Raw genomic sequence first — 14770 nt, 5'->3', positions numbered from 1 at the left:
ATGCCCTGAAAGGGGCCCAGACAAGTGATGTGGACTATTATCCGTTACTATAAATTGCCCGGGGTTCTTTGGTTCTCTCCTTTCTTGATTCAATGTTAGAGTTTAACCTTTCTGAAGTTGTGTGTTTGGCGTGTATTTGCCTCTCTTGTGGTTTATTTTTGTTCTTGTACTATACTTCTTTCGGCTTTCTTCTTCTTTTTATTTCTTGTTTACTAGCTACTTGTTATATATGCTCGATACCATATTTATTCTTATTATATTCCCCAAGAACCCATATTTCTCATTCGAGATTCCGCCCTGCTTGGTCAGCGGGGATGATTATTATTTTTCCATTCATGGCTAGGACTAGAAATCATGGGGATTCGTGCATCGACACGGGAGGAAGACACGGAATCTGTAGATTACACTTGGGTGCTCGGTTTCAAAGAGAAGGTTAAAAAAAAAGAAAAGAAGAGAAGAGAAATAAATAAAAGGGGGAAAGAAAAAGAAAAACCCCATAAATGCCCTTTTTTCAACAAGCTAATTCCATTGCAAAACCCTCCTTCAAACCCCAGTTCCAGTACAATACCTATCACGGAAAACCGGCTTCAATCAATCTTTTCAAAAGTCATTGGTTCGTTTGGTTTCATCAGTTCACAGTTTGTGGACCAGCGCAAATCATGTGTAAACGTTTGTTGGTGGCAACAGTTTTGCTCCGTAGCGGAGATCAAGGGAGCGAGAGTCGTTGGGATCGAAGACGGCGGCCTGTCGTTGTTCAAGGTACAGAGCTGTGGTGTTGCCTGTAAGCTAAGGTTCTGTGGTTCCGGGTACAGTGGTGTGTGGTATACTCACGGGAAACTTTAATCATATCAAACCAGCGAGCTGCGTTCATGTCGCTACCGTCCACCGCCTTCAAGATACCATTGTCGGGACGTGGGGTTGCCTTGGGCGGCAGGCTGCGCATCTTCAGCAGCATATGCAGAATATCAGAGAAACGATCGCCCTGGGTTGCGTAGTAGGGAGGACGTTTGTCCAGAGGCCACTATGGTGCGTTAGAAAACAATGCAATCTAAGAACTAGAGCTTCAAAGAGACTTACGCGCTGTGCAAACGCCTCGTCTTCCCAAGAGCGGAACAGCCAGCAGGTTCTCTCCACACAATTCAAGAGGATGAGGGCAACCAAGAACGTCTCAAACCAGCCACTCTGCTGACGCTGAAGCAGGCGCCGTTCGAGGTCGTTCATTACCGACTTGCTCAGTTGCGAGGCACGCTTCTCGGTTGCTGAGCGTAATTGGCTGCACAAGAGTGCATAAGACTCAGCGTTGGTGACCTCGTCGATCGGCATGCGTCCATCATCCGATGGCTGCGCGAGAGCGTGCATCGAAGTAGGAGGAAGGGTCGGGTTATAGAATGTTCTCCAACGCAAATCTGAGTCGACGAGAATGTGAGTCGCGACCCAGAGTTCTAGCACCCGCTCCAGTAGGATATCCTGTAACCATTTAGCTTGTGCTTCCTCAAACAGTAGCGTGGGCAATAGTAAATACCTTCTTCTGCTGACTCAACTCTGAGGCAAGCAGCAGTGTGGGCCTCATGACCTCAGAGGCTTCTCTCTCGTAGAAGAAAGGTGCAGTCTTTTTGATGTACATCTCAAGCTTTCCAGGCACATCGTCTGCATCGTTGTCAAGCAAGAAAACTTCGTGAAGGGGTCCTTGGAATTGCGAGTCGTCTCCCAGCCCTTGAAGTTGGGGATCAAGCGTTGAGGTAGATGGCTTGTGGCCTTGGAGCGCACTAAAGGTGACATACACCATGCTCTCTTCAAAGTGGGTAATCTCAATACGGCCGGCATAATGCTCAAACTTGACCTGGTTTCGGATACCGCTTACGTCGTGATATGCCAGGGTGGCGTGCAAGTCTAGGCGGTCAGTCACCCAACACAAACTAAATGCAGAGTGAGGAACAAAATACTTACTGGCATTATACAGGTCAAACTCTTCCGCAATCCGCGTCCGAATACATGGATGCTTCCACAGCCGCGCGCTTTCTACACTGGCACAGGTAGTGCAAGGACTATCACCGGAGCACTGAAGAATCACAATTAGTTGCGCGCCCAACAAAACAGAAAGATGAGGGGTAACTGTACAGGTTTCTTGAGCATGCGGCAACGGATACACGCGCCGCGCTTTCTGACTTCCTGAACCTCTCTACGTCTAGCCGCAGAAAACCGCCCGCGTACCTTGGGCTTTGTCGGTTTAGTCGAGTTACCGAATTCATTTACGAATCCCTTCGCCTGTGAGTTAGGGTTCATCGCGATAGGACGTGGGAAAGCAGCAGCCCGCTGCGTCGCAGCAGTAAGAGTAGGGTCATGTTCATGGAGACTATCAAATAGGAGCTGTTCCTGAGTGGAGAGCTGTTGGTTCCATGAGCCCACCTTCGGCAAGCCATCGACGATGTCATGGTCCAACGGCATTCCCTGTGGCACCATCTCGCTAGCAGAGGCGGCTATCATGGAAAGTTGCGACTGGCGAGCATTGGAGGTGGGGTCAGGCGTCAGCGAAGCTTCCGCCAGCGGAGGAGACGCGGACGCAGGTTGATCTTGCGAAGCATTGGGGAGGGATGGAAGCGTTGCGTTAGAGCCTTGGGGAGTTCCTACAAGAGGATATTAGTTAGTGCGACACCAATGAAACCGACGAAAGCCAGCGACAAAACAAAGAGAATGAAGGAAAGGGACGAAATCAGCTTACCAGGTGGCTTCACGTCTTCCTCGACGTGCTCGGCCTGCGGATGGCCCTGAAAGCCCTCGGCTTCAAGCGCAGGGTCGACAACGACCGTCTTACCACCGACAGTAACCGATTGTGTATACGCAGGCCCGCCCCGTTTAGTCTGGTCGGACGCGCCCACCTGTCTTGAGGCCTCAGCTAGGACATTCAGACCATCGAAATTCTGGCGAGTGGCAAAAGGTAGATCCGATCCTTTTCCTTTGTTTTGGCCCGCGACACTCGGGTCTTTGTTCTGGTCACCGTCGGCGAGATCGGGAAGTTCGTGGAGGCGCAACAGGACGCGTTGACGGTCTCGCAGCGGGATGGCTTGACACTTCTTGACGAGATGGTTGGTTAAACTGTCGATGCGACCTTTGGGAAATTTCTCTCCGCAGGCTTTGCATGTGTGCTGGTAACGGTTACTGGCATCCTCGAGTTTCTGGCCTCGAATGAAGAACTCGAGGATCAGCTGGTTCGGTTTGCGACCCATGACGGGTGAGTGAGACGGGGCAACACAAGGACTCGACAGGAAGGGTCGGGAGCCAAAGGCGTCGAGTATTCCCAGGGCCAGAGGTCCCGATGGGGATAATTAGGACACGCTCGACCTTACAGAGGGATTCAGAAGCGACAGCAGAAATACGAATGGTGGATCGAATCGCGCGCACAAAGGATGACGAGGGGTGGATTGGTCGGGACGGCAAAATACCAGTGGGCCACAAAGCACACAAAAAACAACAACCACCCGCGTGTGTCGCGGATGTGACAATGACGATGGGCCAAACTGCAGGCGATTCACAAGCCACCAGACGATTGATAACGGCAGAATAACAGCTGTGATGGGGAGTGCGATAAGGTGGAGAGACAGGAAGAGTGGGATGGAGGAGGAATAATTGTTGGAAGCAACGGCAAAACGATGACTTTTGCACTTTTCCACGGGCGGTCTGACGGATGCCGCCCTCAGTGTTCTATTGCATGCGCTTCACCGCATGAAAGGCGGTGATGAGATCGGTGACAGGGGTGGAAATGATGTCTTGTTTTATTTATTTTTTATTTTTCTTTTGGATTTTAGGAATACGTTTGGGGTGTGACCTCACGGGATCATGAACTGGATTCACGCGTGACTTTCAATTCAACACACAGTCATTTTTTCGCCACCCTACCAAATGGTGAAGGTCTTAACCCTCGTTTATTGAGCCTCCTTCTGGCATGTTCAAAAGTCGCCAAGTTCCTGTCCTACCCTGGGCCACACAAAAGATACCTCCTAAAGCTTACGGAAAGGTTACTCCCGTACAATACATACGGATTGTTCACTTTTACCGCTTCTGGCTGTAGCCCTTACAGCAACAACATCATCAGCTTCATCATTATGATACAGACCACTCGGGCCAGCGTCATGCTTAGTTTTCCATATCTACTCCATAAAAACTTTGTAACAATCCTGCAGTGACACTACAGCGAATTCATGCAAGATGAGAAGTCGGTCTGGAAGCGGAGCAGCCAGAGTATATACCTAAAGCAATAAAAAGAAGTATTAGTTATGCATCAAATGTTATCTGTCATGAAGCATATTCCCAAAAAGCATTACCGGTTCCGAAAAAAAAAACAGAACCAAAAAAAAAAAAAAAAAAAAAAAAGACCGGGCACGTCAGCATATACGATGTTCGGGAGGACGCCATGGAACTCCCAGAATCTCGAAAATGCGTCGCTCGTCACGACCCTCAAGCAGCCGACCGGTGTTCAACTTCACCCGCTGCGGCCCTCGCAGTACGTCCGTATATAGTCCGCGCTGATTCAACCGCATGCCTTTCTTGCTTGCCAATAGCCTCATGCTTCGATTGAAAATGTCATTCCCAGTAAAGTAAAGCAGTGCAGCGCCAATCTCCGAGCCCGGCACGAAAAGAAGATCGATCCGTCGCCAGATCTGGCTGCCCGGAGCTAGAGATGCGCCATGCCACTTAGACCCATCCCCTCGCGACGTAATCGCCAAGCTGGCCTGTAGGAAGCCCCGTTTGAAGAGTTTCGGGACTACCACGTCCATCATCAAGGCTCGAATCTGCTCAATCGTCGCATCTGGCTTGGTGATTAGTAGATCGATGTCTCCGCAGTCAGCAGCGCCACGTCGGTAAGACCCAGCGATGATGACCTGCATTCCAGGGTCTGCCTTTTGCACGACCCTTTGGACGATCTCGCCATGTGTCTCTACTTCTTTTCGCGGGATCCGTTGAGAGAAATCATGGTAGTGCTCGACACCGATTTGTTGCTGAGGGGTCAGGGACGCTTTAGTCCTTAGATCCTCTAGTGATCTATAGCCTTTAGCAACCCACTTCGAGGCCTGTGAAATCCCAGCTCCGTAAACACCCAAAAACTCTTGGAGTATGACATCCTCGCGTGTAATATTGGTACTTTCCAAGCGACGGAGCCGGTTTGTGCACACAATTTCCTCGATCTTATCTGCCAAGCGCAGCCCTACTCCTGGGAGAGCAATTGCCTGCAATCTCGTGACAATCTTCTTTGGCTGCCTCCGAAGAGCGGCGATAGCTTTGCGATAGGCAAGCGTACGCCAGTGGTCATCAGTCCGTGTATAATAGTCCAGCATCTGCTGAAGGACATCAATAGTCCGTCTGTTGGGATTCTCGGGATTCGACTTCGGATCATGCTTCTGCATGCAGGTAAATTTTTGTTGCCAATCATCTTTTCCTTCGTTATCCAATTTGGAGGTTCTTTTTCTCTTTCGCGGGTTTGGCTGGCACTCTGATTCTTCGGAGGTCTCCAGATCGGCCTCTTCGGTGGTAGGTTCATCATCAAGAGAGTCCAACGGCTCCAAAGGCTATATTGATGTTCAGCATGGTATATGTTAATGCAATGGATTAGTCGTACCAAGTCCTTCACAGCTTTTGCTTCATCAATCATGTCATCCAAGGCATCTCGCTCACGAAGTGGCTCATAGACCACCTCCTTCTGTGCCTCGTCTGAGTAGCCGTTGGGCTTTTGTGCATCGGGAGGGTATTCCGAGTCGTCTTCGCTCTCAGAGGGCTGAGACTGAGTTTCAAGCTGTCGCTTTTGTCTACCAGTTGGTTTCAACGGCAAAGACTCATCCGAGGGTTCATTTTGCTGGGGTTCCTCCGTTGCTTTTGAGACGACCGGCATCCCTGTTATTCGGAATCGCACATGAGATGTACTTATGACCGTTCGAAACTTTATGCATTCCGAGGGATAACTCTCATCGAGGAGGGCAATGTTCGGCTTCATCAAAGTCAGTAGGCAAGAGAAGTAAAAAGGCCAATGCTCTAGACTAACCGGAAACGTCTCCAAACCGAGATGCCTCAGAACCTCCTGAAAAGTCAAACCTTTGTCAACAATCACATGCGTGACATTATCACCCCAAGTGCGAGCCCAGAGAGCACCATACTCCTGCGCTCGCTGGATGCGCAGCCGCCGTAAGGGCGAAACGTCGCTATTCGGGAAGAAGACTGAAAGACCAGTCAGCACAATGAAGATCAGACAGCAAGGTTTAAATGAAGTAAAACTGATCACTGACAGAACACGAGGCCCTTGAAGATTTGATGCTGTTCCGGAACTATCTTCGTAGTAGATGTTCGCTTCTTCTTCTTGCCGTCGACATTGTTCTTCTTCGGAGGTCCCATGATGCTTGACCCTTTCACAGTAGAATCCTGTACATCTTGGATAACAATTATAGATGTGTTTCTGCACTTTCCCTGGTCCGTGGCATCAAGTGAAGGTGACTTTAAAGTGGAAGTTGCTCCCAGTGCACCTGTTTTCTTCACCAGTGAATCGGAAAGAGCAGGCCCAGCTTGGTGAACAGGCTCAACATAGTCTTTCGCCAGTGCGATAAGCTGAGAAAACCTCTCATCGGAATCATCACCCGAGTCATCCACCAAAGCATCTAGCCTCTCAAGTCCTTGGAAAAAGGCATCTTTGTCCGAGGTGCTTTGCACCATCTCCGGGCTCATATAATGTCGATGTCATATCCTCCGGAATCCGTAGAGCCATGGGTGATGGAATCCCGAACCTGCCCAGCAGGTGACGGTATATGTACGTATATTCCCAATACTTCAATTTAATCACAGCAAGTGGTCGGTGACCAACAGGGACCAATATGCAAGAAACACGCCCGAAGGCAACCACGCGTGGGGAGCGACACGAAAATGCCGCCTAGTCACGGGATCGCGGGCTTTCAATCTAACTTCCCGAAAAGTAAAGCATGTGGATCTTTCGAAGCAGATAGGCCCAGTCAACAACCACCACTGTTGAAATTGACATTGGTCGTCAGTCAGAATGTGGAAGCGATCTATACTTCTATCCTCTTTCACAGAGGTCACTCTGCTCCAGGGAGGTCGCTGTCTCAGCTGCCAATTCCGCAATGCCGCTGCCACTTCAACTATTCGACTTAAGCCCGCGCTGCGCTACTACGCCAGCAGCAGCAACAATGATAAAGCAGCAAAGACGGCTGTACCCAATCCAACAGCGTACAATAAAGTCCAATTTAAGCAGAATCCATCCCCGTCGTCACCTCCTTCTGCGGCCCCCGAACCCGGCGACGATGACTTCGTTCCTCCGACTCTCGACCGTCCAATTGGTTCGGTGATTCCTCCGCAAGAAGGACAGAACACCGGTATTGATTCGCGATCTCTCCGGCAAAGACGAGACGACTTTGTCAATTATGATAAACATCTGGAGCGTCGCAAGGAACTGTACGAACATCTCTAGCCTTCCCAAGTAGTCCATACCCAGTTACTGACCCGATTTGTATGCAATAACAGAACAAGACAAGTCGCAAAGCCATATTTCCGAGAATGGTCGAACCTCCGCCACCACGAAGGAAAGACCTTCTACTCCGGCCCCCGGTTATTCAAACGAGACAAGGCGCTCTACTTCCCCAACATGCACGGTACCACACTCGCATCGCCCAAGGAACCGCAGGATACCACCTCGCAGCTTCGGGGCAGAATTTCCGTCGTGAATCTTTTCTCCAGTGTTTGGGCGGAGACGCAGGTTGCGACTTTCACGGGCCCCGAACAGAATCCGGGCCTCTATGAGGCGCTTAAGAGTGGTGGCGATATGGTTCAGAAGGTGGATATTAACCTAGAAGAGAATGCTCTCAAGGCATGGCTGGTTCGCAGATTCATGTGGCGGATGCGGAACAAGTTGCCTGAACAGCAACATAGGCGCTATTTCCTGGTTCGCAAGGGTGTCACAGAGGGCGTTAAGGAGTCTATCGGGATGATGAACAGCAAGGTTGGATACGTTTATCTCTTGGATGAAAACTGTCGCATTCGGTGGGCAGGCAGCGGGTCCGCAGAGGAACATGAGCTCGAGGCACTCAACAACGGGATTCGCAAACTGATCCAAGAGAAGAAGGTCAGTATGGAGTCTGAGTTACCGGCCACAGAGTGGGAAAGAAAGAACCAAACTGCGTCGGCAGCTCAAAAGCCCCGGGTTGTCATGAGACCATGAGAAGCATAAATAGTCATCATGTATATATATATGTATTATATTACGGATTACCCCATTCACTGTCCACCGAGCTCGGCCACAACCCATCGTACAACCAATCAGCACATGCAGATCATCAATAAGTATGATTTGGGTCGTCCCTGTACACCAAGCAAATGATACAAGAAACCAAACCTCAGGACCCACAAATTAACATTTCCTGTATAGCAGCAGCGAGAAGTGCCCAATCCCATAACGCCCTCACACTATAGACAGCAGTATAATAGATGACAAAGAAACCAGAAAATCACACCGCTAAAGTAGAGATCTGACACCAAGCTAAAGCGGACCTAGCATGCACTTATCGGAACCAAAGCAGCATCAAAAAGCAAAATCCGATAAAGGCCCCCAAGATAAGCGCATCTCGCCTCCGCTTCGACCCAATCTTCCCGATCAACGCATTCATCCCGGGCACCTGGCTAGCGGCTCCAACAATGCGCCGATTAATACTGGCCAACGTCTCGCGCTGAAGCCCGAAGTTCTCGTTGATGGCGTATGCTTGGCTCAAAACGCCGTCTATCACGTTGTGGCTTTGGTCGATCCGACCCCGCTCCTCGAGCATGTAGTCGGCTTCGGCGGCGGCGGGATTCGACGCCCGATAGGCATCGATGTCGGAGCGGACATTGGTGAGTAGATTTGCGCGGTCGCGCGATTCTGCAATGGCGGCGGTGAGCCGTTGGAGTTCCCGGCGGTGGTCTTGGAGGATTTCACGGTGGCGGGCGAGGTTGTTCTGTTTCAGGGCGGAGGAGGTCAAGGTGGCTTCGGAGTCGAGGAGACGGGAGAGTTGAGAGACGAGGGCTTGACGCTGGGGTGGGAGTTAGTGAGGCATTCTGTCGGAAGAGGGATGGCCTATCTGAGAGTGTACCTTTTCGAGCAATCCTTTTAGTTGTGATTCCAGTCGGAGTTCTTCCTCAGTTGGGTCTCGGGGGAGGGTTGTCATCGACGCATATTGCGAGTAGGAGTGGAATAGGCTTTCAGTCTAAAAGCGATATGAGTTAGCATGCTGCTCTATGCTTCCTAGTGCGGTTTTCAGGACTCCTCTGGGTCTATTCAGTCCGTACCTGGGTTTCGAGAGAGCGGGCTTGCTGCCGGAGCTGAGCCCACCCGGTACCTGTTGAGGCCGCCATGGAGAGTGGGTATAGAAGTATATGGGGGTAAGGTCAAGATAAGGGTGCTAGTATCTCAAATGAATCAATGAACAGAGAGGTCAAGTAATATAATTCCCCGTATCAGGCTAAGAAGATCTTCAACCCGAGAAACCCCCGACTAAAAGCACAAGTGAGTATTAAGTTGACCGACCAGCGGGAAACGAAACGCAAGGCAATCCCCCAAAAGCATCCGCGGCTCCCATCACCGAGTCTGGTAAGGCGGAGGCGGAGGCGGCGTCATCACAAGGCACCAGCCACAGCTGCATCACGTGCCCGCTTACGGCGGCGCACCACACGCAAGAAAAAAATAACCCTAGTCCCACAACGAACATCCCAAATTGACCCGGTCCATCTTCAATCCTCTCGTCGACAACCGCACGACACGACAATACCGCCCACCATGGTATGTTGCGCTGCGCCAGGATGATGACGATACTGGTGAATTTTTCGCGTTCGAATTAATGGTTGCTAACGGTTTCGTCGATAGTCTTCCAAGGTCAAGGCTGGTCAGCTCTGGGGAAAGAACAAGGATGATCTCACCAAGCAGCTGGAGGAGCTGAAGCAGGAGCTTAGCCAGCTCCGCGTCCAGAAGATCACTGGCGGTGCCTCGTCGAAGACCCAGAGAATGTGCGTTTGAAATTGCTTTTCCTTTTCGAAATCCCTGTTTTACACCTGGTTACGCCAATACCCAAAAGAATATGTGCGCTGGAAGGAAGAGGGGGGGGGAAAGAGATGAAAACTCTACAGATACTGTGAAAAGAGAAGGGACTGCAACGACCGCGCAATTTTTTTTCCTTTACTTGCACACAACCACAAGGGAAAACGGAAGCAGACCAGAAAATGCTGATTGTGAATCTGTTACAGCCACGACGTCCGCAAGTCGATTGCTCGTGTCCACACCGTCATCAACGCCAACCAGCGCGCTCAGCTCCGCTTGTTCTACAAGAACAAGAAGTACCTCCCTCTCGATCTCCGCCCCAAGCTTACCCGTGATCTCCGTCGCCGCCTTACCAAGCACGAGGCCTCCCTCAAGACCGAGAGACAGAAGAAGCGCGAGATCCACTTCCCTCAGCGCAAGTTCGCTGTTAAGGTATGAGGCCGTCATCTTCCCGACGAGATTACGCTCGCAGCTGGGAAGACCATGCTCTTCGGAAAAGTGAACCAGTGCTGATCGGTGATTCGAACAGGCTTAAATGAAGTCGGGTCGTGTCTGGATTTAGATGGAGTTCCGGGAACGTCGTTATAAAGATGACGGGTTGGACCACCTTGTGTGGGTCGGTTGCACCAAAAACGTCTTTTAAAAGAAATTGATTATGTATCTTAGAAAAAGATGCAAGTCGATATTAAATGAAGGCTTTACTTGACATGACAATGATAATGCACGACTTCCGACCGTGATGTGACGAGTTCCTTAGAATCCGGCAATCCAATTCCTTAGGGGCGATGGCTCGAGAAGGGGTCTTTCCTGGTCGATACTCGTTTCCATGCAGTACCATTTATGCTTAATAGGAATCCTATGGTGGTGTTACAAGGAACAAATCCAGACAGATGAATGTTCTTGGTCCGGGATTCTGCGCTATCATCGTCTTCATACACAACCACGTAGACCTAAGATCTCTATTAGACTGGTCCTTATGCCCCCAGACAACAACACCTAGTCGAGATATCACACATCACTTGTTTCAAATTTTTTTACAATCAGCTCTAGCCTAATACACTAGAACAACCTAGTACCACACAGATGGTTCGTCTAGCGGTGGAGGTCCGACTCCAGAGTCCATCCTCCTCCACAGATACAATACCGCACATAGCCCAACTTGTACATCATGCGAGACGATAGCTGGGGGCGTGGTGGGTACGCACCGCACATAATCTCGCAACAACGGACGCATCGTCTGCGCACCTGGCTGGGATTGTGCTTTCCGCTTTGAGCCCCGTCCGAGCCCGCAGATGTCGTGCTTCTGAAAGGAATCTTCTTGATGATATCCACGTCCCGGGTCCTCCGGTACAACTCTGCACGTGGGTCGGATCCAAGGCCAAGCCAACTGTAGTCACCTATATAGATAGCCATGCGATCGATCTCAGGCTTGAGCGTGGGGACCGTCTGTCGGAGAATAGTAGAGACGGCCGTAACAAGAACGGGGGGGATACGGCCGTTGACTAAGAGTTCCTTTTCAGGCCCCGGCCGTTCATTGTCTCCAAAGCCCGCTCCAACATAGACATGTCGCACAGTCGAGTCCACCCCAGCAAGCAACTTCTCATACACGTCAATTCGCACAGGGGATGTGTCTAGAGTTTGATAAATCTCGGCATAGTAGACGCCAGCATCGCCCGTCAGAGGTGCAGTAGCATAGCCGGCCTGAATTCCTCGCAAGCCGCGGCAGATGAAGCGCAGGAAGGCCCGAGACATACTAGACAGGAGGATGATCAGGGGTAGAGAATTTATGGTTTTCACTGCCACGAACAGTATCAGTATGGGTGGCATGGCTCTGGTTTGAGATTCGAAATCAACGGATGATATACTGACATTTTTGGGCAAAAGCCTCCTGGTCAGAAAGCAAGCTCTCTAGGTCATCTGCGAGGTCAAGAAGGTCGTTCAGAACATAATGTAACAAGTCCAAGGCCCATTTCGTATTTCCAAGTAAAATACGTATAGCATCTGCATTGGCGCTTATAGTCAGAGAGGGTTCTGTACATTTCCCGCATGTCGAGATCTTACCTGCATCGGGTGGTTCTGCCTGTACACCTCCTTTAAGATACTGGAGAAAAAGCGCATATAGGACAGAAGCATGACGAAGCTGGAGAATTGTCCATGGTACATTAGATGCAAAGTTCCGCGATTTGTATTTATCAATGAACCCCAGTGCGGCTTGAACGCTGAGGCATTTTGGTAAGTACTGGTGGCTCATCAATTTATCGTTTTCCTGTGTGTAGTTGCAGTTGACCCCCAGAGCGCGGTAAACTTCATTGATGAAAGAGGTTTGCGCATCTTGCCAAACGGTTAGCCCGGGAACCCCGTCGAGCGCAGGGAAATGAACTGACCAGGTGACGCTTGCCGTTTCAAAATTAACAAAATGTCATCCGTATTAAACTCGCTTCCGCATCCGCGGCAGAATGCCAGTGTCAAGGAGGCAATCGCAGCAGAGAATTTATCTTGATTGAAGTCAGATATGGTCATAGACTTTCAGGGGGGGAACAACACATACTTTCATCGTAAAGTCCATTTTCCGCGCCATACGAGTGTTCCATCACCCGTAGCTGCGCCTGCCCTTCTCCATCCAACGTGACAGCGTTACAGCCACTGGGGGAGAAGCTGATGTGTAGACCTGCTAAAGAAAAGTCAACCTTCATCCAATTGCAATATCTTAAGGGGAATTCACCTGCAGAGTCAGGAGGATAATGGAACCCTGCATGACCTAAGCTACTCAGTGTATTCGTATCATCAGTTCCGTTCAAGACGGCCATCGTCTTTGGATCATAAAAAGTGACCGAACTATCGTCGTACGTGACAGCTAGGACGTTTCCATGCTCCGTCTGCTCTATCGTAGTGACATATCTGTCGCAATACATGTCTTCCAGTCGTCGTAGCACGGATTTTGGCTAATTGGCAATCAGCAAGGCTCTCCAGCAGTCAACCTTGAGTCACGTACTTTGATTTGAGCGTTATTTTTCTTTGAATTTACCTCATCAAATTTTGGGTGAAGCACCTGTGGAGCAGACTCCAATTGCCATCGGACAATGACACTACAGGGGCTCGGTTGCTGTGAGTGATCAGGAGTAGCATGAGGGGGGATCGAGAAAACAGCTATTATCCATGGATTTGTGGTCATCCCAGCAGAATTGTCATGTGCGGCGAGGACTATATCCAGGCGGGTGAGGCAATATAGTGGGTTGGTAGAGGGTGGTAATTCATCGCTGGTTGCTTCCCCATTGCGGCTTGCACTTGGTATGATACAAGGAGCCTCAACTTTAGAGTGCATGAAGCGAAAGCCTGGGACGGGGAATTGATTTGGTGCCTGCTTTAACTGGCTCGGATCCCACTGTGGAGGCGTCCAGTTAATCTGCACTCGATAGAAGTAGATCTTTTGGCATGCAGAGTAAGTAGCGATGAGGATTCCATTCTGAGTGGCCACGATAGCCGCATGGGTAAGAAGTCGGTCGGAGTAGCTCGCATTCTTCAGTTCTGCAGAGATTTCTGCCCATTTGTTGTCGGGATTCTGGTACAAGAGCCTGATGACGCCGGATCTGGTTACACATAACAAAGCGGCTTTTCCAGCCGGGTGAAAGGGGCCTATTGGGCGGCGTCGAAATGGTGAGTACGCCCGGCGCCCTTGCACCATTGCTGCGACATTGAAAGCATGGACCTTTGAGGGAGTTGAGCGTCATATCAAACATGAACGAACGAAGAACGTGGGTACTTACGGAACGTTGAACATTCAGCCACATCATACCGACAATCTGAGCTCCATCATCGATTGGATCAAAAGCCGCCTGGCGTTGCCCAGCTAGACTGTTCAGCGAAATCGCAATATTATAAATCGAAACTCGTCCAGACGAGTCAACCACGGCTAATTCAGATCCAATTTCATTCCAGCATAAGTGGACGAGAGGCTGGCCCCCATGGGCCTCTGCCACTGGGTGTAATGGAGTGTCATCACTCAGCACCCACTTCCCATCAGATGGTCGACATTCCAGGTGACGAAGATTCACTCTCAATGTATCTTGAGAGATATATGCAATGCAACCCTGTTTAGACCAAGCAATCTTCCTACATCTAGTAAGTTTCTGTACAAACCAGAGGGGTGGCTATACGAAGATAGGCATATGACGTACTGACAGCACCCCAAAAGTCGCATCTCATCTAGGCGCTGAGCAAGACCTTTGGTGGAGTTCGAGGTAGGGGCGGGCGCTGGCAAGCCCAGCTCGAGCGAGGCCGACTCGCCAAACAAATCGTCAACATTGATGCCGTCGTCCATGATCATTGGCATGATGTCGGGAATCGCATATACTATTCATGAAAGAGGAATGTGTAGTCTGTAACTTCCCGAGAATATCTTAGGTCGATCGTCCGGTCGCTAGTATCATAGTAAGGGTGTCCTGTTCCTGGGCGATGGATGTCGGAGCCCACAGCGATACTACGAACAGACCACACCAAACGGAGATCGAAAGGAACAGCAAGCCTAGCTCAATTGGAACCAACCGGACAGGTGCGCATCCACATCCTGCGGCTTCTTTACGCTTTCCTCAACCAAGATTCTCATTCATTCCTGCTCTCGCTCAATCTTGCTCGATAACACTTTCAATTCCATGTGGAGTCAACGGCTGGCTTAGTCACCATCACGTGGGGGTCCTGTGATCATGGTATCCGGGTCAA

At 50.2% G+C, this 14770-nt stretch overlaps 6 protein-coding genes across 6 annotated transcripts; 2 read left to right on the top strand and 4 right to left on the bottom strand.

The window, feature by feature from the left end:
- Positions 1–278: 278 nt before the first annotated feature.
- On the bottom strand, positions 279–3757 carry BDV37DRAFT_262548 (uncharacterized protein). The gene is made up of 7 exons (XM_032083434.1): positions 2720–3757; positions 2119–2624; positions 1948–2059; positions 1523–1890; positions 1078–1467; positions 832–1021; positions 279–767 (listed from the first exon to the last, which is right to left on the bottom strand). Exons 1-7 carry the CDS (start codon positions 3222–3224, stop codon positions 658–660), a joined length of 2181 nt encoding a protein of 726 aa, XP_031936074.1. The 5' UTR covers positions 3225–3757; the 3' UTR covers positions 279–657.
- A 570-nt stretch (positions 3758–4327) lies between these two features.
- On the bottom strand, positions 4328–6204 carry BDV37DRAFT_262546 (DNA-directed DNA polymerase IV). The gene is made up of 3 exons (XM_032083433.1): positions 6062–6204; positions 5612–5987; positions 4328–5561 (listed from the first exon to the last, which is right to left on the bottom strand). Exons 2-3 carry the CDS (start codon positions 5981–5983, stop codon positions 4380–4382), a joined length of 1554 nt encoding a protein of 517 aa, XP_031936073.1. The 5' UTR covers positions 5984–5987; positions 6062–6204; the 3' UTR covers positions 4328–4379.
- Positions 6205–6868: 664 nt separating this feature from the next.
- BDV37DRAFT_22411 (mitochondrial ATPase complex subunit ATP10) lies at positions 6869–8376 on the top strand. The gene is made up of 2 exons (XM_032080234.1): positions 6869–7446; positions 7516–8376. The coding sequence occupies exons 1-2, from the start codon at positions 7031–7033 to the stop codon at positions 8207–8209; spliced, it is 1110 nt and encodes a 369-aa protein (XP_031936072.1). The 5' UTR covers positions 6869–7030; the 3' UTR covers positions 8210–8376.
- Positions 8377–8379: 3 nt separating this feature from the next.
- BDV37DRAFT_22356 (putative vesicle transport v-SNARE protein Gos1) lies at positions 8380–9454 on the bottom strand. Its single transcript, XM_032080217.1, has 3 exons — positions 9310–9454; positions 9114–9227; positions 8380–9053 (listed from the first exon to the last, which is right to left on the bottom strand). Exons 1-3 carry the CDS (start codon positions 9373–9375, stop codon positions 8550–8552), a joined length of 684 nt encoding a protein of 227 aa, XP_031936071.1. The 5' UTR covers positions 9376–9454; the 3' UTR covers positions 8380–8549.
- Positions 9455–9748: 294 nt separating this feature from the next.
- On the top strand, positions 9749–11048 carry BDV37DRAFT_262527 (60S ribosomal protein uL29). The gene is made up of 4 exons (XM_032083432.1): positions 9749–9799; positions 9884–10023; positions 10261–10486; positions 10584–11048. Exons 1-4 carry the CDS (start codon positions 9797–9799, stop codon positions 10587–10589), a joined length of 375 nt encoding a protein of 124 aa, XP_031936070.1. The 5' UTR covers positions 9749–9796; the 3' UTR covers positions 10590–11048.
- A 38-nt stretch (positions 11049–11086) lies between these two features.
- Positions 11087–14631, bottom strand: BDV37DRAFT_262525 (mediator of RNA polymerase II transcription subunit 16). Its single transcript, XM_032083431.1, has 9 exons — positions 14230–14631; positions 13819–14164; positions 13047–13760; positions 12777–12996; positions 12603–12725; positions 12439–12549; positions 12116–12385; positions 11924–12055; positions 11087–11850 (listed from the first exon to the last, which is right to left on the bottom strand). Exons 1-9 carry the CDS (start codon positions 14382–14384, stop codon positions 11147–11149), a joined length of 2775 nt encoding a protein of 924 aa, XP_031936069.1. The 5' UTR covers positions 14385–14631; the 3' UTR covers positions 11087–11146.
- Positions 14632–14770: the final 139 nt, after the last annotated feature.

Source organism: Aspergillus pseudonomiae (assembly GCF_009193645.1).
Source record: "Aspergillus pseudonomiae strain CBS 119388 unplaced genomic scaffold BDV37scaffold_112, whole genome shotgun sequence".
NCBI classification, from domain to species: domain Eukaryota; kingdom Fungi; phylum Ascomycota; class Eurotiomycetes; order Eurotiales; family Aspergillaceae; genus Aspergillus; species Aspergillus pseudonomiae.
The sequence above is the reverse complement of the archived record's forward strand: the minus strand, read 5'-3'. Positions and strand labels throughout refer to the sequence as shown.

Coding starts and splice junctions, on each gene's coding strand:
- BDV37DRAFT_262525 (XM_032083431.1), bottom strand. CDS start 14,384: ATGCCAATGATCATGGACGACGGCATCAATGTTGACGATTTGTTTGGC. Junction 12,726..12,776: donor TTATCCTCCTGACTCTGCAG/GTGAATTCCCCT, acceptor ACTTTTCTTTAG/CAGGTCTACACATCAGCTTC. Junction 12,550..12,602: donor AAATGGACTTTACGATGAAA/GTATGTGTTGTT, acceptor ACTTCAATCAAG/ATAAATTCTCTGCTGCGATT.
- BDV37DRAFT_262548 (XM_032083434.1), bottom strand. CDS start 3,224: ATGGGTCGCAAACCGAACCAGCTGATCCTCGAGTTCTTCATTCGAGGC. Junction 2,060..2,118: donor GCCGCATGCTCAAGAAACCT/GTACAGTTACCC, acceptor GTGATTCTTCAG/TGCTCCGGTGATAGTCCTTG. Junction 1,022..1,077: donor ACGAGGCGTTTGCACAGCGC/GTAAGTCTCTTT, acceptor AACGCACCATAG/TGGCCTCTGGACAAACGTCC.
- BDV37DRAFT_262527 (XM_032083432.1), top strand. Junction 10,024..10,260: donor TCGTCGAAGACCCAGAGAAT/GTGCGTTTGAAA, acceptor AATCTGTTACAG/CCACGACGTCCGCAAGTCGA.
- BDV37DRAFT_262546 (XM_032083433.1), bottom strand. CDS start 5,983: ATGAAGCCGAACATTGCCCTCCTCGATGAGAGTTATCCCTCGGAATGC. Junction 5,562..5,611: donor CAAAAGCTGTGAAGGACTTG/GTACGACTAATC, acceptor ACATCAATATAG/CCTTTGGAGCCGTTGGACTC.
- BDV37DRAFT_22411 (XM_032080234.1), top strand. CDS start 7,031: ATGTGGAAGCGATCTATACTTCTATCCTCTTTCACAGAGGTCACTCTG. Junction 7,447..7,515: donor CTGGAGCGTCGCAAGGAACT/GTACGAACATCT, acceptor ATGCAATAACAG/AACAAGACAAGTCGCAAAGC.
- BDV37DRAFT_22356 (XM_032080217.1), bottom strand. CDS start 9,375: ATGGCGGCCTCAACAGGTACCGGGTGGGCTCAGCTCCGGCAGCAAGCC. Junction 9,228..9,309: donor CCCGCTCTCTCGAAACCCAG/GTACGGACTGAA, acceptor TATCGCTTTTAG/ACTGAAAGCCTATTCCACTC. Junction 9,054..9,113: donor TAAAAGGATTGCTCGAAAAG/GTACACTCTCAG, acceptor CTCCCACCCCAG/CGTCAAGCCCTCGTCTCTCA.